Source organism: Mchenga conophoros, linkage group LG3 (genome assembly GCF_057382185.1).
Source record: "Mchenga conophoros isolate Kocher_MC1m ecotype Shallow Benthic linkage group LG3, M_conophoros_male_GT1.1, whole genome shotgun sequence".
Classification (NCBI taxonomy): Eukaryota; Metazoa; Chordata; class Actinopteri; order Cichliformes; family Cichlidae; genus Mchenga; species Mchenga conophoros.
The window spans coordinates 58007203-58031453 of NC_140528.1; the positions used below are offsets into that span (position 1 = coordinate 58007203).

The 24251-nt window shown below is 40.4% G+C and overlaps 1 protein-coding gene across 2 annotated transcripts; it reads left to right on the forward strand.

The window, feature by feature from the left end:
* Positions 1-4386: 4386 nt before the first annotated feature.
* Positions 4387-13633, forward strand: ccnb3 (cyclin B3). Of its 2 annotated transcripts, none has more exons than XM_085264404.1 (12): positions 4387-4582; positions 4818-4963; positions 5165-5248; positions 8054-8166; positions 8283-8460; positions 8551-8649; positions 8777-8869; positions 8956-9093; positions 10383-10538; positions 10654-10803; positions 12704-12834; positions 12922-13633. In XM_085264404.1, exons 2-12 carry the CDS (start codon positions 4880-4882, stop codon positions 12989-12991), a joined length of 1296 nt encoding a protein of 431 aa, XP_085120530.1. In that variant the 5' UTR covers positions 4387-4582; positions 4818-4879; the 3' UTR covers positions 12992-13633. The 2 variants fall into 2 exon arrangements, with proteins under 2 accessions (XP_085120530.1, XP_085120537.1); XM_085264411.1 differs by having other exon boundaries at positions 4821-4963.
* The last annotated feature ends 10618 nt before the right edge of the window (positions 13634-24251 follow it).

The following is a 24251-nucleotide window of genomic DNA, read 5'->3' on the forward strand; positions in this document are numbered from 1 at the left end:
CCTCCGTTGGAGGTAAGAGAGGTCCTTTAAGGAAACCATTCTCTCAGTGGTTACATGTGATGAGGGGTGAGGTATTGCTGCATGTGTTACTGGGTCACCTATACTGTGTGCCCCACTAGGATGTGTGTTACTTGCATTTCTAAAATGCTATGGCTCTCCACCCCGCTCATCATTTATGATTCTAGGCTGGGTTGGACTCAGATTGGTGGTGCGAGCCTGTGCACCAAAGTCAGTCTGCTGTGATGTTGTAGGCTCTCTGGGGATGGAAAGTAAGGGGGTGGTATGCTGTTGAGTGTTAGTAACTGGTGGTAACTGGCCTAAGGTAGCATGTGTCACTGTAGTGCGCTCGACTGTCTTAGCACTAACAACTGGTGACTCCAGTGGCTGCGCCACCCCATTAGCAGTGTTCAATAGGCCACGATTTTCAACCATACTGCATACAAGATCATTTAGCACCAGCAACTGACTCATTCCCTCATCCTCAGAATTTAACAAAGCATCTGACTGCATATAGTTGATAATGCAATCCACACAACCTTCTTCATCAGTGGACTCTAATTCACTACTCTGGCTGTCTGTGACCAGGTCCCTTGCAAGCTGATAGGCTTCTGCACCTGAAAGCTTATACAAGTTCTTTTTGATGCTCCAAACCAGCTCCTTGCGCGCTGCTGCCATGATGAGCTTCGACTAATGAGACACAGAGGTGCAGTTCCGTTGGTGGAGTGAAGACCCTCGTACAGATCTTGACTTCTCTTTGTGGACACCCACCAGCTGTCGTCTCGGCTACAGCGATGCCATCTCACGTTGACTTTCTGGTTCTAGTATCTCTGGACCCTCTTCCTTAGAAGACTCAACAGGAAGTGGATCCCGGACGAGCCCCCACAATTTGTTACGGGCCCCAGGAATGGTGCCACAATAACAAAGAAGAAATCCCTGCAAACACAGGTAAAGTTCAGGAGCAATGAAGACAGTGCACTCGGTTTGCCTCTCAGATTGCATCTCTTATTCAAGTTTCAATAAACATGAACAGCATTAACAATATCCACGTGTGCATGACTTTTTCAGTCCCAGTGTCCATATCTGTCCATTTCCCCAAAGTCACAAGTAGCAAAATAAATGAATTCACACTCTACACGTTCCACTATTTTACATGTACTTCATGCGATCGCTCAGTCTAAGCAAAACAAAAGTACACACCTGCTCTTACTTAAGTAGTTGGAAGCCACTGTAATCTACAATGAATTTACAGCAATATACGACTGTACAGATTCTGAATACTGAAATTGAGCAGAATTAGACACACATTTACAGCACACTGAGGATGAAATTCACTTTTGCATAACATGGACAACTTCTTTCTACTTCACATGTCATTAACACTCACATATTAAACAGCTATATACTTTTCAAACCTCAATGACACTTAACAATAAAACATCTTTGTATCATAAGCTTTATATAAAATAGTAAAGTGTGCGGGAGTACCAACCTTCATAATGAAAAGAAAAGAAATCGATATGAATGACCTTCCTACAAGACAATGCTCTGGGCGCTAACGACCCACAATACAAAACATTACCGCGCCGTTTCTGCTAGCGGCCTGCGCAGCCTGACACCGCTGTCTCACACTGATGCGAGTCGACCGCGCGGCAGTGCCCATAAGTGTTACAGGTACTGTTCTACTTCTTCACAAGTTAACATGGAGATAAAACATTGTTATGTACAAACAGTAGTAGTATTTCTTTACCAGGTACCAACCTGCAAACACAGGTAAAGTTCAGGAGCAATGAAGACAGTGCACTCGGTTTGCCTCTCAGATTGCATCTGACTCGTGGGCGGAAGTCCATCCCCCTAAAGCAACCGGGTTGCACCTGTCTTGGAATAATAGTTCCACCTGGGGTGTTGCTCCATTTCTTTGTACCTTCTATACAGTTTATGTGACAAAATAATGCACTGGTTAGGTTGGTCATGTTGTCAAAGTCATTTTGGATATTAATAGCCACAGAAAATAACTGATAAACAAATTAAATAAATTAAATTAAATGATTAACACAAAAGTGGCCATGCATTTTGGGTGTGCCACACACAGAAACAGATTCCTGAAGAGCACCGGGCCAGACTATGTGGAACACAATGTCAGTGACTCTATAATGCAGTCAGTTCAAAGCTTATCTCTCACACGATGCAAATTCAGACAGCTGTCGAGTTTTAAACTAAAACTATTTTTGTACTAAAACTAAACCAATCTTCTTCTTCTTTTTTTTCCAGCAGCTTTCTTTAGGGGTCACCACAACAGATCATCTGTATTCATCTCACCCTATCAATAGCATGCTCCTCTGTCACACCAGTCCTCTGCATTTCCTCCTTCTCTCCATCCATTAATCTCCTCTGTGGTCTTCCTCTTTTTCTCGTGCCTGGCAGCTCCATTTTCAACATCCTTTGGCCAGTATATCCACTGCTCCCCTCTGCACATGTCCAAACCATTTCAGCCTAGCCTCTAGTCTCCATCCTGAGCTGTCACTCTGACATAGTTATTTCAAATCTTGTCCATTCTGGTAACTCCCAGTTTAAATCTTAACATATTTAGCACTACTACCTCCAGCTTGCCCACCCACACATCATTCATAGGCAATAAAGATTTATAGGTTTCTACTTATTTAATAACACTTCTACTTTTCTTTCTACTTTTCTTTCATGGCTTAGTTTATTTGTAAGTTTAGATTTCATGTTTGCCTTCCAACACATCAAAATTTGAGCACTTAAAGTTGAAATATAAATGTGCTCAGCATCCTTTGCTCAGCTACATGACATAAATGCATAACACTGGCCTTAATCTGTTATGGTAAATGGACTGGTTCTTATCCGGTTGTTCAGTCTGACGTCACTAGCAGTGTCTGGGTCTAAACTCCGCTGCGGGTCCATATATCAAACGATCACTATGGCATTACTGAGAGTTGAAAAACTGTCTAAAGTCTTTCATCTTTAATAAAATGATCAGTGTTCTGCTCTACCAGGTGTAACAACTGAGTTTAACATCCAGGCATCCATGAAAACGGAATTTATGACATTTAACGGAGTTAGAAGTTAGCAGGATGTTAGCTCGCTAGCTTCTATCTAAATACAATATAGCATGTCCCTGACTGCGGGGTTTTGGAAACAAATTAAAACGTACAGCTTTCTTATCACTTCCAACATAAATGAAGACAGAAAACTAAACAGCAGTGACGTTTGTAGGGTTACTGAAGTTGGGCTAGCTGGTATATAATGATGTGCTACGTGACCGCTAGCGACACAGCTATGTTAGCATAATATAAACAAGCTAACTTTTTTTCCACTCGATAAAAGTTAACGTGAGTGTTCTCGGTGGTCAGGAACAAATGTAATCGCATGGCAGGATGCTGTAAAAGGACCAAACTTCAGCCAGGAGAACAACTGAGATAATCCATCCACAATACGAGGTTAGTCATTCATATACTGCTGCATGGGCTGGGCTGTAGTTACATCCTAAGGTTTTAAAAACTGAGCTTAAATAAATGATTAGCGGTAATAAAAGCCGAGGGAGGTCAACAGTGATCACTGACTGTTTTAGGAGCTTTTTGAGATCAAATAGAAGAAAATACATAACATTAAACATGTTAACAACACAAAAGCCATATTAAACGCAGACTACTTTAGACCCGGAAGTAGGATTCGTCGCGTCATCACTGAACAACCGGATACAGGTTATCATACTTTCAAAGCACTTTATTCAACATGCCTCATTTACTCATTTACACCCATTCATACAAATTATTCTTCTGCTTAAGTGCTTTCTCTCTAATAGTTATACACATTCATATTCCAATGAAGGGATCAAAGAGCAACATGGTGTTCAGTATACTTCCTGATTCACAGCTACCCCAGCAGTGTTATAGTAGAAAGATGTTTTGAATTAAAACAAATATTGAATATTAAATGGTATGTGTGTATATATGTGTGTTGAGTATATGCACTAGCGTACAAATTCAAGATCAAAAGCGTGTTTCAACCATATGAATGTCAATAAAATACAAGCCTCGATGCTTAAAACTCCTATTGGTTGCTTGGTGGTTTGAAAATAGCGAAAGCTCCTCCTTTGGAGTTTGCTTGATATTGTCAAAAAGATTTGGGCGGCACAGAAGCTGTAGTTGTTTAAACTGCTAACCGTAAGTTTTGCTTCCTTAATTAAATAGGAAAATACCAATTTTAAAAATAAACCTTAGTTAAATTATAAAATAGAGCCTTTTCTTTTTAAACAATCAATGATCTTTTTAACTCTTTTATTTTGAAATTGTATCCGTCGACGCACCGGGCGTAGCTGTTAACATAAAACCAGCGCTCCTTGGCAACCTGCATCCTTAGCGACGTCCTGATTGGTCCGCCAGACTCAAATTCTATCCAATGAGAGCGAAGCGCAGCAGATTTGATCCTCGGCTGAACCACTTTTGTTTGAGCTCTCGTCTAGTAACAACACAGTTGAATCGGATTAGTAACCCAAACTATATGCATTTTTGCTTCTCTAAAACAAGTCACCGGACTAAAGAAGAAAGTTTTATACCATAAGGTAGGATAAACAAATTTATCTGCGCCATTTTGGCGTTCTATTTTTTAAAATTTTAGTACACAACCGATTCACCTGAGAAACTCCGCCCTCTTAGCGTAAAGCTTTAATACCAGGGTTTCTGCATGTGATGTTTAGCCATATACGTTATCTCAAAACAATTTTAAATCTGTTTGTTTTTCTTTTACTGTTTCCTTTTAATCATCCCGCTATTTTTGCGTGCTTTTCTTTGCTGTAGCAGAACACGGAGCAGCGGCTGCAGAGCTTTGTTTTTAGGAAGAAACCGTCAGGGAGTGAGCCATGCCTTTTCCAAGGGGAAGGAAACCCACAGCGGCCGCTGGCAGCAAAATACCCAAACTGAATGCAACAGCGTCCGAGAACCAGGTAAAATGCACGTGCATTCATGTGTCTTCTGGTGGCTCGCTCTGGTGTAAACACAGCAGGTAGTGCTGCACCTGAAGGCTGCATGGGAAGGATGGAGATGATGATGATGCCTGCTTTGCAATGCAACGCAACGAGGCTTCTTTTGCCCATGCACTGTGCAAAACTTTATATATGTGGTGTGTTTTCTGTTTGTGCATACAGGAGGACGCGACACAGGTTAAGAGGTCCTCCTCCCCTCCTCGTGGAGCTCCCAAGAAGAGGACTGCTTTCATCGATATCACCAATGTAAGTACTTTTTTCTTTCTTTTTTTTTTTAAAGGTTGTGACTTGGGCTTTAACAGCAGGATCAGAGCTTCAATAAGCACACAAAGAGACATATTTATCGCAAAGATGGTTCATCAAGAGTCGGGATTGAACTTCCTGACAGTTGATGTCACCTTTCGTAGGATTTCATGGGCTCCTAGTTTGTGTGCTTTTTTGTATGTGAAAGGTTAAAGTTGTCAACATTTAACCATTTGATTGTGTTGACATATAAGAAAGTTATAAGTCCTGCTTCAGTGGGACTGTTTGTTTGTTTTGCCTAGTTCAGTTTTCACGCTAACGTCAAATATAAAATGATCCTTGACTTCTTTTCCTCTCGACACAAATGTGTGGTATGGCCCAACCATTGTGATCAGCTTGTTCAGCATTGATTCCTCCTGTTTCATTCTGCCACAGTTTTTGAATTTATCAGTGAGAGAAAAACAGTTTCTCAGTACAATGAATAATAATCACAGCATCCATGTAAAGACTCACAAATGTCAAACTCACGGAGAGGGAGAGAGACTGAGAAAATTTATTGAGAGTGATGTGAGCGTTTGTACAAGAAGATGGAGGGGAAAAAACTTGAGGGACAAATATATTACAACCCAAAACATCAGATCACAATGAGCGAGGACTCAGAAGAGGGATGAAACTCCTGGCTAGGGATGGGTACCGGTATCCGGTGCCATTATAGCACCGGTTCTGACGTAAACGGTAGTAACCAGACCAAAACGCAGCGCACATTTCGGTGCTTTATTTCCTCAGATGTCATACACTTCAGATTCTAGCCAATCATTTTACCTTTGCAAGCATAGTAGGCGGGCCCAGGTACGTACGTTCTTTTAGCTACAGATTAAAAATGCCCAAAGGAGGCTAAGCTGTCAAAAGTCTGGCTGTACTTCACAGCCAAAGATGCAAACTCAGCAGCCTGCAACAAGTACTTTAAGGTGATACTGTGCAAAGGAGGTAACACCTCAAATCTGATGAAACACCTGGCAACGTAGCGTTTTTTTAAAGCCGAGAAATGCACCGTACCTACTACGGGCGTGGTGCCTGTTATCGGTCCCGGAGTTAGCAACATTCCCCAAGAACCCGAAGAGGAGAGTCCTGGCCCCTAGCCCTGCCAGTGTAGCAGAAATGATGACGGATGATGATGGCAGCAGCAGCCGTTCTTCTCTGGGCGAGTAGCTTAATGTTGTTCGTGTGTAATTTACGTTGAGTAGGCTAACCACGTTATTAAATTAATGCATGTAAGGTGAACTAGCAAACACCGTCGTAGTTACATGCGGCTGTCCTCTTGTTTGATGGCAGATACTCCCTTCAGCCTGGCCAAAAAGGCTAAAATGACCAAAGAAAAAGTGGAAAACAGTTAAACATGAGAGGTTTAGGACAAAGTTTGTGTTTTTTCCATTGTTTAAGCACTGCTTCCAGCCATACCATACCATATATGCCCTATAGCTGCAGAAAAGGCTAACATTGTTACCTTTTTACAAAAAAACAGCTGAACATGAGAGGTTTTTGGACAAAGTTTGTGTTCTCCATTCTTTAAGCACCGGTTCGAGCACCGTTTAAGCACCGGCACCGTTTCAAAAGTACCGATTTGGCACCGGTATCGGATAAAACCTAAACGATACCATCCCTACTCCTGGCATTTCCCGCCGTTGGCTGGCACTGCATATAAAACACCATGACAACCATATGGTAACAAACATGTAATGCACCATCGCGAGCATAAATGCCAGCTACGACGTCGACTTCTTAACATTTAAATCGGACTTTATTCTGCTTTTGATGTAAGGCTGACATTACTGCTGCCATCAAAACTTACAGCTGCACATACGGTTTGCACAAGGTACAGTCGTCAGATACGGATTCCATCAAAGTGGTCTGAGCACAGTTAGCACACAGTAGCAGTAGGAGACGTGGTGTCACTAATTCAAATACTCCATTTCCAGCCTAGTCCAGCCTGGCTCGAGTGTTCAGTCTTTGCTTGGTGTATTCTACAGACAGCTACTAGCTCTGTTCTCATGTATGAGGACTTTTTGAATTTATTTTTCTCCACTTATTTAATTCAGGTCTTTGGGGGACTGTAGCCTATCCCAGATATCACAGGGCGTATTGATACAGTTCCATTTAATGTTTACGATCACTTGAAAAATGGCAAAAAAAAATCATATTTTGCATGGTTGGATCTTAATAAGGTTCAAAGTAGAGCTTCAACATGATGAAGAAATAGGAGTGAGAAAACTTTTTTTTTGAGCATGCAATTTATTGAAAACGATGCTTAAACTGAAACATGCGTGGTTTCTTAATAAAGAAAAATTCTTATAAAAAGAAATGGCAAACTCTTAAATGAGAAAGTGTGTCACTTAACAAAACATGTTTTAATAAAGCTGGGCAATTTGAAGTTTCAAACAAAATCCACTTTAAACATTTTCACCGATCCCATCTCCGTCAGGGTGGTGTCTGAAGCCTGTGCGACACACTAATCCTACATTTTAGTGCGTCAGTGTGTGATGGATCTGCACTGTGGTGTGAACGTGTCCTCGGCTGCCTGGCGGGGGTGTGAAACAAACATTTTGCTTGTTTTTTTTTCACCTCACAATCACCTGAACGCTTGCTGTCAAACCAGCGGTGTGTCAGAGAACGATTGTGTGGAATATTTGTCTGGACTCGAGTCACATTTTGAAATTGTTTCATGCATAAAAGGACAAATTGTAAGAGTCTGAAGTAAAATGTATCACAAACTGGATCCATGTTTAAAACTAATTCTCGTCATGTTCCCAGGCTCATAAGGTACAGATCAGCTTTCCTGGGAAGAAGAAGGAACCAGGGAAGAAGACTGCAAAGAAAACCAGCTCCACCTCAGCGTCTGCAAGCAACCTAGCTAACCTGAAAAAGTAGGTCCATTTAACTGTTCTAATAACCCTCAGGTTAAATTTCTTGTTCCCCTTTCATGCCTTGCGCCAGTCGGTGGCAGACTTCTTTAATTCCCCTCTTCTCTCCCTCCGTGCAGGTCGTCGTCGTCTGTGAGCTCAGAGGGAACGATATCCGAGCGAGAGAGGACCGATACGGAGGAGGAGGAGAAGGAAGGGGACACGTTGGTCGATGTGGCAGCTCCTGTAGAAGAGCAGGCTGCTGCTGCTACGTCTCCTGCTGCCCGTGAAGTGCCGGCACACCTTCGGAGACAAGAAGTAAGGGAAATTATAGATTTATAGAAAGCTAGAGACGCTGTGAAAAGCTTTTCCTGAGTTGTTTCCTTTTCTTTTCACCCATCCATGCAGATCCCAAAGGAGTTTGACATTGACTCTGAGAACTCTGAGGACTGCTACATGTGTCCAGAGTATGCAAAGGATATTTTTGACTACCTTAAAAACAGAGAGGTGAGACAAATTGTAAAGCCTTTATCGCACTGGACTTTTTTTCTTTTCTTTTTTTGTGAGTTAAATAAATTTAAATATACACAGGTTTTGTTTACATTTCCTTTCTCTTTAATTTTATCGTCCGCAGGAGAAGTTTGTCCTCTGTAACTACATGCCCACGCAGCCCAGCCTCAACTCAGAGATGAGGGCCATCCTGATTGACTGGCTGGTCGAAGTACAGGTGAGGTGTTAGTTAAACGTCGCATTCCTGCTGTGTTAGAAACACTTGCTTGCTCTGAGTGACACTTTGTTTCTCCCTTTATTTAGGAGAATTTCGAGCTGTACCATGAGACCCTCTACCTGGCGGTAAAGATGACGGACCACTACTTGGCTAAAACCCCGGTCCACAGGGAGATGCTGCAGCTCGTTGGCTCTACCGCCATGCTCGTAGCCTCCAAATTTGAGGTGAGAACCCAACTGTGGCACATGGGAGTCTGAAATTTCTCATAGGATGTCTCACAAGCTATGGTAAGTAATGGTAAAGAAAGGTATTAAACTAGTATACAAGTCTATTAATGGGAACAGAGCGCAATCATTTGCTTGTAAGGTGAATGTGTTTCTAAAAAATAGTTGTTGTTTTTTTTATTTTTTTTATTTAAATGGTGAAAAGTAAAAAAAACAAGGCTGTGAGGATAAAAAGCACACGTGAACGGAGATATTCAGCTCTTAAGTGCTCCTGGGAGGCAAGTCACGGAGTCTCAATCCCAGGTTGATTAACTGCACCTATCAGGGCTCCTCGATGTAACAGAGACACGCACTCAGTGCACACTTCTTTACAGCGTGGCTGCAGGTTTTCTAATTCCGCTCCGATCCTCGGTTTTGACTCTCAGCAGATCGTCTTGACCATTATTTACATGCCATCAGCCATTTACAAAGCTGAGTGCTTTAAAAAAAACATAAAATACCATCTAATCAAAAAACATGAGACAGTGATGGATTTCCTTGAAAATGTTATTACAAAAAAATGATGCAAACTTCAATACAAGGGCAGTGAGTTTAGGTCATAATGAGTTATCTCTCAAACTAACCACCTACTATTACCAGTTTAAGTTCCCTTTTTACATAAGAAAATACATCTGTAAACTATGTAGCTGTACACAGTTTTTAATTAATTTTAAATTGCGGCCCCTCTGCAGTATCTTTGCGGCCCACCAGGGGCCCCCCCAAGCCCACACTTTAGATATTTGCATTAACAAACAGTTGAACAGGTGTATCTAATGAAGTGGCCAGAGTGTACATATAGAAGACCCAGCCAGAGAAGAAAGGTTGTCAGAGGACGTACTGAATTTCAGAAAAAACAAACTTTTGACATTCGGTGCTTTCAAGCTCTGTACGTCTTTAGAAATGGGTGAAAAGTGTTATTTATTCTGTCGTAACCGCGGCCAGAGTAGAAGTTCAGCCTCCTCTGATGTCGGGCACAGTTGGCATGAGCTTTTCCAGCTTTAGATCAAGCATGTAAAAGTTGTTACAGCCTAGGGCTTTTATTTTGAAGTGCACGTAGAGAAAACTGAAGGGGAGCAACTATCCAGAGGCTCAAAACATGAAACAGAAATGAGATCAAACGGACTGTGAGACCTGACCTTGTGCATACGCAGTGAAATGACTGCAGGACTCGAAAATGCATTAAAGGGGACGGTCGAATTGCAATCAGGTTTCAACCTAATGCTTATTCGTGTTTTTTAACCATCCCGCAGGAGCACAGCCCGCCTTGCGTCGACGACTTCTTGTACATTTGTGACGACGCATACAAAAGGGAGGAGCTCATCTCCATGGAGGAGAGCATCCTGCAGACGCTGTCTTTTGACATCAACATCCCCATCCCGTATCGATTCCTCAGACGCTATGCCAAGGTGTGCATGACCAGGAGAGGTTACTCCACCACTGACTGCAGCTCTCTGTTTGTTTTTGTGTGACTCGACCTGCGTTCACATCTCACGAGAATGTTTGTTGTGGCTGTGTCTGCAGTGCGTGAGCGCCAGCATGGACACGCTGACTCTGGCTCGCTACTACTGCGAGATGAGTCTCATGGAGATGGACCTTGTTCCAGAGAGAGGCTCGTTGGTGGCCTCGGCCTGCCTGCTGATGGCGCTGGTCACCAAAGACCTGGGAGGATGGGTAGGTTACCTCCATATTGTTCCTTGTCTTGCTTGCATTAGACTAACGGACCAGTCTAAAATACTTCCCTAAAGTCTGACACTGATCTTTAGTGTTTTCGCTCTCCTAAGTTGATTTTTGGCAAGTTAGGTTTTCTTTCTTTTTGAGTTTTTACTAAGGCCATTTGTCAATACCCAGATACTCAAGTTATAAATAGAAGACCACAATCCACAGTTTTCACACGATGTCAGAGCTACTGGGATATACCCACACGGCGCCCTCCAGCCCAGTCCTTGGAAGTCTTTGAGTCTAACTTGGCCAAAGCTTGCTGGACTATCAGATTTCTTTACAGAAATGAGTACAGCACCAACATCTGAACACACCTGTCCTATTCCTCCCTTTCAAGCCAAATTGCACCAATCCCTGCTGTCAACAGCGACCAAGGCTGTCAGTGGCATTTACACCGTAAACACTATTTACCCAACATTGGAAAAATTCTGTCAGCTTTACTGTTATGACACCACATTAATGTGACAAATTAATAGTCCCATACTTGCACTTGTCTCTTGTGCTTTCTTCTTCCCCTCACCCCCACTCACAGATGGCTGCCCATCCCTGAGCTTTGGTTTTACCAAAGGTTGCTTCCTGTTAAAAGGGACTTTTTCTTCTATCACCTTTTGATTGTTCATAAGGGGTCATTTTGGGGGTGTTTTCTGTTTTCTCTGTATTACTGTAGGGTCTTTTTCCTATAATGTCAAGCAGTTTGAGGAAACATTTGTTGTGATTTGGTACTAGATTATTAATATGGAATTGAATTTTTTTTTTTTTAAGCTAGCTATGTAGCGTTTGCTTTTGCTGTAACAATGAACAATTTCTTGCTCTTCACCTGTCACGTGCCGGCATTATTAACCCATCCAGATCAAAAGTACATGCTTTCATCCTAGCAGCAAGGTAAGGTGAGGGAATCTGTAGAAGATGCATGTAGATGTCACTCAACCACTTTCAGGGATTTAAATATAAAAATGGATCCCAAGTCCCCAAAAACCCATAGTTTCACTTCATATATTTGTTTTCCTCCACGGATGGATGATCCAAGTAGTCTTGGCTCCAGTCAGGTGGAAAAATAAGCTTAATGCTTTTGTCCTGCAGTACTACAGACTGTCCACTATTGCCCGTTATTATGGAGGAAAGTTTTGCCCATTCAGGGTAGTGAGTCGGTCACATGACTGGAAAATGTGGATGAAATCTGACATGTGAACATGTGTTTTGTCTGCATGTTCTTGGTCACCCTGGTAAAGGTAACATAAGGCATTTGAAGTAAAGACACCTGGACTGCTTTTTGTTTGTCAAAGTTTTGAGCAATACAAACAACTTGCATTATTATAGCTGACTATGAAGCAGGGGAAGGGTTTGGTTGCTGGCAACTTTTAACCTTTTTTCTCAGAATGATTTATACAAAGCACTCTTTTCTACAGTAAACACCATCTAATGACGTTACTTGATCTGTTCTAACATGTGTAATGTTTGCAGCACTGAAGAAGCTTCTCTTCCTCGTGTTATTTCCATCCTTTCCATTAAATGTAGACTTTGTTAAATCTGATGCGGTGTCAGTTCGTGCGACATTACCAGCCTCTCATTTGCAGCTCTGTCTCCTGAACAGTCCTCCCAATTTAAATATAAATTGTTTTTTGTATGTAAAATTGAGCCCTTATTGCTTCCATTTTGCTGTTAGGGGTGGTGGGTAATTTCATTTCTTGCCTGCGCCGGCTTCCAGAATCATCTCCTGTAAGCTTTTGGCAATTTAGAAGTAATATTATCTTTGTGTAATGTTGTATTGGATTTTAATAACTTTAAAGGGGTTCAACATGGCTGGCTTTTCTTTTTCTTTTTTTAAATGAGTGCTGCTCTTTTTTCCCTGCAGTCTCCCATCCTGCAGTTTCACTCGGGCTATCAGGCGTCAGATTTGGCGCCCGTTGTCAGGAGAATCTACTCGATGCTCTCAGCACCTCCTGATGATAAACTGAGAGCCATCAAGAACAAATACTCACATAAGTAAGTCTTCATGAAAGATTACAGGCGCTAGAATAATTTCAAAATGTTGTTTTTGGCTAACGATCGGTTCTTTTAATATGTTTTCAGGGTGTTTTTTGAAGTTGCGTCTCTGCCATTGCTCAGTATCGACATTTTGGAGAAAGCCTTGAGCTCTTAGTGACGTGTCTGGTTCAGAAGTTGGGAAAATGAAGCTTAAGATGAGTGAAAGTATTTTTCAAATTTCCCTCAAGAGGAAACATGTATATAAAATGTGAATATGTTTAATATTTATGTGTTGTGTAGTCTGTCCTTTATACCATAATATTATAATAAGACAATAATTCCCATTTGATGTAAAGGCGTTTTTAATGTGGGCGTTTGTTTGCAAGACGTTAATTACCTTTGAGAAAACTATAGCATGTATTTTATACATTTTTAAAGATTAGGGGGGAAAAAAAACATCCTGATTATTAACTTGTGTGTGTGTGTGTGTGTGTGTGTGTGTGTGTGTGTGTGTGTGTGTGTGTGTGTGTGTGTGTTTTACTGGATTTAAAATGTGTTTGTAAATCTTACTTTCCAAGACGTATTATGCACAGGCCCACAAGTTCTGTATGTTACCATGTTCTTCAAGTTAAAGTATGCGTGTGTTTGCGTGTTCATGCATTGTACAGTGTTCATCATGTTACTATTGCTATGCAAATTATTTGTATAAAAGACGATCAGACGATGCCGTACTACTTTTAAGTGGCTGTCATGCGTACTCTTAAAATAAAGAAGTGTTTCTGTTTTGCTTTTATGTTTAATAAAAACGCTCTTTACTATATGCAGCTTGTTTCTTCCTTAAACGAAGTGCGACTGTGGGAAAGAAAAACTCCATTTTGACAGGAAGAAACCTCTTTTTACTGATGCTCGTCCAGGACACAAATGCTTGAGGCACTACTGGAAAAGCAATAGGAAGTCAATCAACCAGTCAACTTTGAGGCTAGCCAGGAAAGTGATTACTAATGAGAGTGTTAAAAAAGAGAGACTGAAATGTGTGATAGTGATTAACTGTCGCAATGCACAATGAGCGAACTGCTGACGCCTTGAAGACACAATCTAATATCCCCGTGTTGGTGTTCCTGGATCATGAAAGGTAGTGTTGGTCCAGGTTCAGCACCTCAAGTGACTAATCTCATTCTGATGTCAAGTTTTGTGATGTGGAAGCACCATCACATACACCTAACAGAAAGTCCCAACCCTAACCGCCCCTGTTTTCGAAAAAATTTTTTTTTTTTCCTGAATGGACGTTGAAATTTTTTTTTTTTTTTTTTTTTTTTTTTTTTACATCAAAAAAACTATGACATCACAATAATTTGATTGGTCACGTGCAATATTGAACCTGGGCTTGACATTAATTATGGTGATGCAAGACCAAGAGCAACCCACATTATCACATACACCCTCTTAGGAAGGTCCTTTATACAATTATTTCAGTTATTTGTTTAAAAATAAAAGGATAATTATTAAAAGCCTACATACACTGAAAGTCTTTATGGATCATTTAAAGTAGATCATCGCAGCCATACTCCACATGAGTGCATCTATCTGGGAAAAGTATTTTTAAGTCTCGAGAAATTATCCGGCTCATACAAGTTCATGTGGAGACTGAGTTGAGTGTAGATCTGCTCTGATCTGTAATGCTCACGAAATGAGACACGCTGTTGAAATTGGGCTTATTTTTAAAAGAAAATTAGGTTGATATTACATGTTATTGCTCCAGCCTACTTGAGATCAAACGGAGTTTGAAATCCTTGCTGTGACGTGCAGGATGGGATTTTGTGTTACTACCACTAGAGGCCAGTAGTGCGCCATGAGGGGCCCCACTCTTCCTTCAGGGATGATGCTTCAGACTGTTTATAAATTAAAATAAGAGTTGCTGGGTTTGTCTTCATGAAACAAACATTTGATTTATTGCAAATGTTTCTTTTAGTCCACTGCGACCCTGTTTTGCCCGTGGGCCAAACAGTGACTTTTGATTGATGCTGTGGTTGTAATATAAACAAATATAATTAATAATTCATCCACTCCTCTAATCTCTAGTGTGATTTAATTCAGCAGACCTTGAGTTAAGGATTAATGTTCAGAAACGGAGAGCAGCAGATGTTTAAAGTCTAGACAGGATGCGTCCAGGCTGACCACAGGGCGCTTTGGTAGCATTTAGAAAAGAAAAAAGTGAAGATTTAGATCGGTCGTTCTCAAAGATTGGAGTACCGAATGAGAATTTAGGGAGGAGATGGTGGTGGTGTCATAGTCTGAGCCAATATTTATGGACTAATTATATTTAGTGTTTGCATTCTGTCTAGTCAGAGTATGATTCAGAGTGTGTTTAACGCTGATGGCTGTCATTTTTATGCTTCTTTATAGTTATGTGAAGTATCTATTGCATGTAATATTGAGAAGAGTCGAAACAAAAAGGACTGTGGCTAAAGCTAAAGCTATCCAAAGTTCGGAGACAACTGCAAGCCGGCAGCCTCGGGATGAGCAAAGCTTTGAAGCAGTTAAAACTGCAACCAGTAAATCTCTGCATAAATATTATGGGTTTTATACTTTAATAACTTCTAGTTATTTTGCTTAGGTTCTTTTCAGAAATCAAGCACAACTTTAAATGTGCAAGAGCTACAAAAAACTGAAATAAGAACATCAGAAAACAACAAAGCATATGACAGTAAAATATCATCATCTTCTTTTTCCAGCTGCTGCCTTTAGGAGTCACCACTGTGGATCATCATGTCACAGCAAACCTCTGCATTTTTTACCTTAAGTGTTATTGCATCTGCCTTTTTTATTAAAGGATTTTTATTGAATTAATTGCTAAACCATCAAAACACTACACAATAAAAGAAAAGACAAGAAAAACATTTTGACTAAACATCCATTCGACGCTATCGGACTTACGTCAAATTAAGCTTTTGCTTCGTCTTTAGATAAGAACTCACAGAATCTGTCCCACTGCTCTTTAACCATCTCATTTTTATAATTAAGCCTCTCCGACATCTTCTCACAATCAACAGTGTCCATCAGTTGTTCAGTCCACATTGTCCGAGGTCAGAGTTTGAGATTACTTCCAAAACCTAAGGATCTGTGGCTGAAATCACTAGACCCCGCCTTTATTACTCTTATTACAGACTTCTTCCACTGTGGTAAGGCACTCCTGTCCCTGAGGAGACACATCCTTTGTGACCTGAGCAAAGCACACTTCAGTCATTACCTATGCAATCCCCCCCCCCCCACCCCACCCCACCCAAAAAAAGAGTAGTGAGTAAGCGATCGGTGTGAGTAACGGACAGAATAATTGCATTGTCTTCTACCAGAGACATAACTACCTACTCTAATTAAATGGGTTGCCAACTGCCAGTAAAACAGAAGAAGACGAAAAAGAAATTACATAATAGTCATGCTGCGAGAAAACGCAGCGTGTAATAGCAATAGATAAATATGGTCCTGGAGAAAATTACGACCCAGATGAAGGCCCTAACATGAGTATTGGTCAGAAGAAAGCAAAAAAGGTATACCAGGACAAACTGAACCAATTCTGTTATGCCTGGTGCACGGGTAAAATGATCAATATGCTTTTTGTGACATTTTTGTTTGGTAGTGTGCCCTGTGATTTTTCTAATGTGAAATATGTGGCTCCAAAAGGTTGGGAAACTCTGCCATAGAGCACACATGGATGGATGGATTGAAATTAGCCTCTGGCTTCCGTGTCAAATTTCCCATTTCTGGAAACAAGGGTCACTCCATGCCACATAATCAAACACACAGCCAGGTTCTCCTTAGGCTTTTGTTTTCCTGTTTATCCAGGTGCGCCTTTTGTACCACAAGCTTGCTTTAGGGAACATTATTGGAAGTTGTAAATAACATAGTGTGGAGTTAGTGCCTCGATTATTGCATCAAACGTGTCATTTCTTGACAGCTTTTTAGCACTGGTTCAATAACATCAGTGTCATCGCCTCACTGTTACAGTTTTCATTAAGAGAAAGTTGGTTGTCACTACTTGGAGGAATTTGTCGATTCTCTCTCTGTCTTGAAGGTCGAGATAAGAAGACTTAGTGTGTTTCAAAATTCTCTTCCTCCACAGAGCGAAACCTTTTTGCACAGTTTGAAAAGTCAAACAGCCTCCTGGGGTTTAAGGGGTTAATTGCATATGACTGAGATGCGAGCCACTGGTGAAGAATGCAGCATCTTAACCTTAATTTGAAGTTTGCGTCCCTGACTTCTACTCCCAGAAGCCTCTTGCGGCTTTTCTCCCCTAAAATCCTCAGATGGCGGTCATCAGTGTAGCAGTTGAGCTCTGGAGATTTGTCCAGATCAATAAGTTCAGTGCTCTGCTTCTAAAAAAGAAAAATCCTCCTGCTCGGTTTCGTCCTACAGACACCTTCAGTGGCCGAGTGACAGCCTGCAACAGGGGGCAGAGGTGTGGAAATTGATTTTGTGTCTTCAGATGGAGCTGGGACAGACTGAGTGCCACTTTTGACCGTAGCAAAGTGTACTTTTTCATTTTTCTGTTCTCCTGAGAGCAAACATGCTACATGCCTTCATTCTATTTACAACAGCTCACATGTTGCAGGTTGGCTCTCGAGCTACAGCTCTCCACTTTCAACCACCTGGGCATGTCCTCATTATTCCCTCAACCTGCCTTCTCCTGCTTTACTTCAATTAAGTCTTAACATTTCCCCAAACAACTTTTTAACCACAAGCGTGGGACTCGAGTAGTGCTGCATTCAGATATGGATTTTATGTCTAAGTGGCCACAGTGGAGCGCGTCTACATCATCGCTGAATGACAACAACCCAATGTTGCATTGAATCGCAGTCCCTTAAGGCTGGTGCCACTTGTGAAATCGGCAGATCCGCCTCTGAATGATGGATTCCTCGCTTCATTACTGTCTCTGAAGCACCACTTCCTCAAAATGCATTTGTAGTTCTCCTGGAAATGCAGGTTATTTAAGGTGGAAATGTAAATGCAAGAAGCAAATGGGACTCATCTGTCTAGATTTGCAGGTAATTTTACTTTTTTTAAGCATGAACACCTGATTGTGGCGATTTTTAAAAAATGGTAGTTAAGCCTTCTTGTACATCTACACAGATTTGCATCAAACCTGCCACCATCTGGACCACTGAGCACGTGTCTACACCTTAGTTTACTTTCTGTCTACAAGTTAAACTCAGAAACAGATTGATGAGTAAAGAAAAGGGGATAATTACAGGTGGGCTGTGAATTTAAAATAACCGTGCCCTGAGAATACACATGCTCAGTCATAAGCTTATCCTTTTAGTCTATTATGCACACTCTCACACAGACATACTGTATACAGATCCCTGCCAATTTAATTTCATACAAACACACAGTCCACTGGAACACACTGGCATGTGTTTCCAGAATCTTCTTCCTTTGTTATTCACCTGATCAATTGATTGTGTATGTGTTGTGTGTGTGTGGGTAAGTGTGTGCATCCCACAGTTCTATTCACAGTCACAGACCCACCAATAACTGAGGCTGATTAAATTGTGTTGGTGCAGATACTGCCCATTGGGCCGGGTGATACGCAGCTAAACTGGCGCTGCCAAACCGTATATGAGCTATTGATCAGTGGAGGGCTGGGAAACGGGCTTTCAGTCGGTTGGCTTTGCACAATCAGAGGGAGCTGACTGAGAGCTGGCAGCTTTGCAGTCTTTGGTGCTCACCTCGGAGTTGCAGCTGCAGCACGATTTCTTCAAATGAGAGAGAGGAGGAGAGTAAAAAGATAGCTCGGCTTTTATGGGATTTCCCATTTTTCCTTCTCAGCCACAGTCACATTACATCATTGAAGCACATGAATTTCTCGTATTTTCGGTATCACTGTTAAAGAATGTGAGCAAATATACTTGACTAACTCTGTTCTGGCTGAATTAGTCAATGCTGGCTTCCTACTGAAATGGGAAAACTGGTTAGAGGTTGGAAACAAATTCAAGTAAAGTGTTTATGCACCCAGACTGGCTGCTTTTGAGATGTGACTTGATTAAAATCATTTAGTGTGGTTGATTAAACCTACAAAAAGACTGGATTTTTCATATGAACTTGATGATCCCTATATTGCTGTGATATTTAATGTTAAACCACTAATGTAGCAGATATCTGCATTGAATATTCAATAGAAAATACTAGTTATCACTTCCCTTATTTAGTTTGAGGCTAGACAGGGTAGGCCTGTAGCATTGTCATGAAAAGTTTAGAAGACACGGGCAGACGTGGACCGCTCACGCATAACATTATGAACACTGACAGGTAAAGTGAATAACACTGATTATCTCTCTTTATCATGGCAATTATTAGTGGTTGGGATATATTAGGGAGCAAGTGAACATTTTGTCTTCAAGGTTGATGTGCTAGAAACAGGACAAATGGGCTAACGTAACGATTTGAGCGAGTTTGACAAGGGCTGAATTGCAGCTCTTGTTCCCGGTCTGTCAAGACTGGTCCAAGGATTGAAGAGTGGTCAACCAGTGACAGGGTGGAGCAATGGCCCTTGTTGTTCCATCCAACAGATGAGCTACTGTGGCTCAAATTGACGAAAAAGTTTCGACAACAAAAAGGGGAACAACACCATGACCTATAAATAACGACTCAACTGTAGAGAAACTGAACAAAATCCATTATAAAAGCAGAATCCAGGCTCAATGAGTGACATGTTGCTAAAACATCTGCTTTTACAAATATGAAAAGTCAAACAGCACTACATGAACATAAGGCACTGATTAGTATGGAAATTTGTTTCTGCCACTGAACAAACTAAACAAAATTACATTAAAAAAAACCCCAAACACTTTGTGTTTTTGCTTTGTTCATTTGACAAAGACAAGGAAACTCCATGAGTACTAGAATAACAATCAAGCATATGTTTTTTGTATGCCCACTGTTAATTAAAATATGCAATATGTCTAAGACAACTGATGAGTAAAACACGTGCACTTAAACGTATAAGTGTATATGTAAGAATGTGTGAGCTGTGTGCTGTTCGAGCAATCATTTTGGAGAATGTCTCAGACAGATGACTACAGCAAAATAATTAAACCCCTGGGTTGAGTGATGTGATTCAGTGTTGCAGCAAGATACTCCCACACTCATACTTCCTCTAACTCTGTGTAATTGTACTTGGCCTCAGTAGTTTCCTGGTGGACAGGGATATTAATCTAAACAATAACGAGAGCTTGTGGGATTGTGATTGTGCCAGTTGTTGCTGAAAAGTGAAAATCACTGACATACTTCAAAGGAACATGCCAAATAAATTCGGTTAATTTGCATAGATTTTTGTCTTTCATTCAACATTTGTATAGTCTTGGTGATGTCACATCTTCGGTTCCCTGGCAACCACTATGGAAACCTTTGCTCAGCAGCAGAGCCTCTCGTGCACGCGAATAACTCCTGTGTTGACACTTCTCAATTCGCAATTCACATCATTCACATATAGTCACAGCACAGGCACTCTTGTCTTGAACAACAGTCATCTCTTGTTAGCTAGCTCTTGACTCAGGATGGCAACTTTGAGTGCTGTTGAAACAATACAATACAAACAAGTTTAAAGTTACATTCAGTTGTTTATTTACAGCAACATTTACGTTTACATTGGTCGAAGAAAAAGAGAGAATTAAAAAGCATGGACCCAACTATCAAGAATGAAACATTCAGCAGCAGTCAATGGATTTTGGTGGAACATATACATGGACCTTCTCAGTCAAGCTGTATGAAAAACACGTTTGACTAACTGAATGCGGGGTGTGCTTTCCATGTCTGCTTCAAAGTCCTGGTATCAAAGCCTTGTGGACCACAGTGAATTCCCAAACTTAAAATACTTAACAGAAAAGTAGCCACTTGGAGAATAGCAACCTTATTGACAGGCTTAGCATCGTAGAACAGCTGGATGAAGGCTATCGAGTTGGCAGAAGAAAGCTTCACATCAATTTTGTTGACAGCAAAATGTAAAGAACCTGGACTAACCTGGAAGGGAAACGTACCTACAAAGGCAATAGCAAAGAGATAACCCAGAAAGACATCAAAGCACACACAAGTCTTGATTTTGAGTGGTGTGTATAGATTTAGAAATGAATCTACCAACAGTTTATGGGATGCAGAATTTAGATGGACAATTTTTTGGTCCACAATGTCAGTGCAGAAGTTTTACATGTTGTTACGGCTGATTTGCTTTGACAGCCGTGATAGACTAGGTTGTCATCCACAAGACAAACTGGCATAGATCAGAGAGGTTTGGGACAAGTGTGTGGAGTGCTAGCAACTCATCTATAACCCATGTTCAAACATCACAGTTGATGAGCATCTGATCGGTTTTAGGGGATACTTCCTTTCTGAACAGTATATGCCAAGCAAACAAGCAGTCTAAATTAGAGATATTACGTATCGGTATCGGTCTGATACTGACGTAAATTACTGGATCGGATATCGGTCGAGAAATAAAAAAAATTTAATCCATCCATTAAATATCAAAAAAGCACCTCACAAAACTTGTGAAACGGCGTAACTCGGCTCATAACCGTAGCACGTAGGAGCAGTGTGCTCACGTGATAGAGCGGCTGTGTGTTTTTGGAGCCTCGCTACCAAACCAGCATTTCATCTCCGAGGAAGTTTTCCCAGAGAGAAGTAAAGCAAGTGTGTAAGTTCATCTCTGAATGTTTGTAAAGCATTCCCGCGTTAAGCTTAACAACCGATATATGGAGCGGCTGCCTCTCTCTCCCTCTCTCCTGCTGCCACTTCAATCATGAAACTGATCAATGATCAGCTGATCGGCTTTTCTGTCGTGACTCCCGTCTCTTGTTTGTTTATCGCTCACTTCAAGCCAGAAAGAGGAAACCAGCGGCTGAACAACAGCAGCACGTTTAAGCTTGATAAGCTGTTGTTAGAATTTATTTAATATTACTTTCTACACCAGGATCTTTTTCTACGTAGCTGACGGCTGGTAACTGTGCAGGGGCGGATCTAGCAAAGTTTAGCCAGGAGGGCCGATAGGGCATTAACAGGGAAAAGGGGGCACAAAGACATACTTTTCTTTCTTATTCTCATTTAAAATGTCTAGCTTTTAATAAATAATTATCTGAATCTTACACCCAAAGTTTTAATCTGGTGTAAAATGTATAGAAGTCCATTACTGTATATAGTAACTGTTAAGTCTAATATACCCTAGTAAGCTATAGTACTTTTTCCTTTGGGAAGATACCATCTGTGCAGTCTGCAATTCTGTTGAAGAAAGATGTTGAATCTATTTAATTATTCTTGAAAAAAAATTCATTTCTGTGCATTTTTTTCACGCTGCATCAAATTAAAGTTGATTACGTTGATTAAGCATCATGAGGTGGAGGGTGGGGGGTGGTTCCCTATTTTTTTTTTTTTTTTTGCTGGAAGCTTGCAACCCTATTAGTTAGGTTGTTTAATATTTCTGCTAAGGACTCTTTAAAATACCAGAATAGGCAGGATGGAGCAGGTTTAAGTTTATTAGATTGATCAGTGTTGCTGAACTATGAAATATTTTGGGTGCAGTGTATTTTTTACATACAGGTATAACAGAATAGCTTTAGTGTTGTTGTTATTTGAACTTGAGTATGAACTTATACAAAATGCAGCAAGATATTAAAAAAACAGTTTTATTGATTAAAAAACACTTTATATCGGATTCATTTCGGTATCGGCAGATATCCAAATTTATGATATCGGTATCGGACATAAAAAAGTGGTATTGTGCCATCTCTAGTCTAAACACAGCATAAAGATATGTACAGCATGTGATGCCAGGAAAACTTATGCAGGTTTATACTGGAAAACCTGCAAGCGGTGTTCCTGAAAAGACCCAAGTGAAGTTTGTGGTTCTGGAGATGGTTGGAGGTCTCAAGGGACATAAGATAATGTGCAATTTCTTCACATCCTAAACTCTTGGTGAGGATCTGTGTCAGAAGTAAATGTAGTTTTGTGATGAATTCCTCTGCATACAAAATACACACATACAGGTGTGTATTTTACAAATACACACATACAGGTGTGTATTTTGTATGTATGTATATATATATATATATATATATATATATATATATATATATATATATATACACACATATTCAAATTGTTGTTCCCAACCAGTGCACAGCCTGAGATTCTCAGGCAGAAACCAGCCAGCTGTTCCCACATCATGCTTAAAGACAAAATGCAAGCTAGTTTTTGCTGTTAGGGCTTGGTTTGTCTCCGTGTGCTTTGAATTCACTGCCAAAGATTTATTTACATACATCAGGGTTTTTTATACATCTTAGCAGGTTTTCTTTTAAAATGTTTTAACATTCTCAGCTTAATACCATGTTATTTTTTTAGCTTTTAGAATTTTATGTTCATTTTTAATTATTTGTAACCATGGATTCTCAGTGTATCTTATTTTTTTATCCCTATTCTGATGTTGCACTTGAGTTTTGCATGGGCTATTTAAATTAATATATGATCTGTTTTTATCATTTCCTTTTAGTTTGTTTTATAGCTTTGTAACACTTGTTTTGATGATTGCTATATTTGAACTTTATTCTTTCAGATTAGATTTTAAGATAATTAAGAATATAAGATAATATTTCAGGATAATGAAAACATGATTTATTGTCTGCTTCTTAACACAGAGAATACCATCTACTTTTGCAGCTTATTATAATCTAAAAGTTAATTTTTTCCCCCAACGTTAAAACTGTGAAAAACAGCATTTTGTGGGTTCAAGGGAAGGTGATCAAAGACTCACCCCAGAGCCCTTTAGATCTGCTATTACTCGGTGGGGGATCCCTCTCTCACTTGGCCTTTAGTGATTTTTTCAGATCACCATAAAGACCACTGAAATGCATTTGTTATAAATCATTAATCGGCTAAGTTTAACAATTATGGGAACACCTAGGGAGATTTTCTGTGCAGTTGAGTTGCTCAGCTGAACATGCTTGTATTTTACCCAGGTTAGTTTTCAACTGCTACCCTTAAAAGTGAAGGTTATTAGAAATTAACCCAAAATGCTGACTTTAATTAATTACATGTATATCTTTTCATGTAATTTACTTACATAGTGTAAAATGTTACATTTAATGGAATCTGGTCAAATGGAATTTACTTGATTGGTGCACAGTCAGTTTACAGTGTACTGATTTGAGGGAGGCTGTGGAGCTACATGTGCAGCAGATGGTGTTGCATGTTCCGTCATGAGCTAACCTGTACAAATCAAATTAGCTTTCATTGTGGATGCAGTTAGCACTATCTGTTTCTTCACATTTCTGTCATTGTGTCTCTACCTCTCGCTTCTATTTTACTGTCCTGGACTGAAGTTCAGAATTGCAGAAACAAAAGCTAGACACTACCAATTGTTTCCTTTTATACATGGGCTTCAGCCTGCAAGTGTG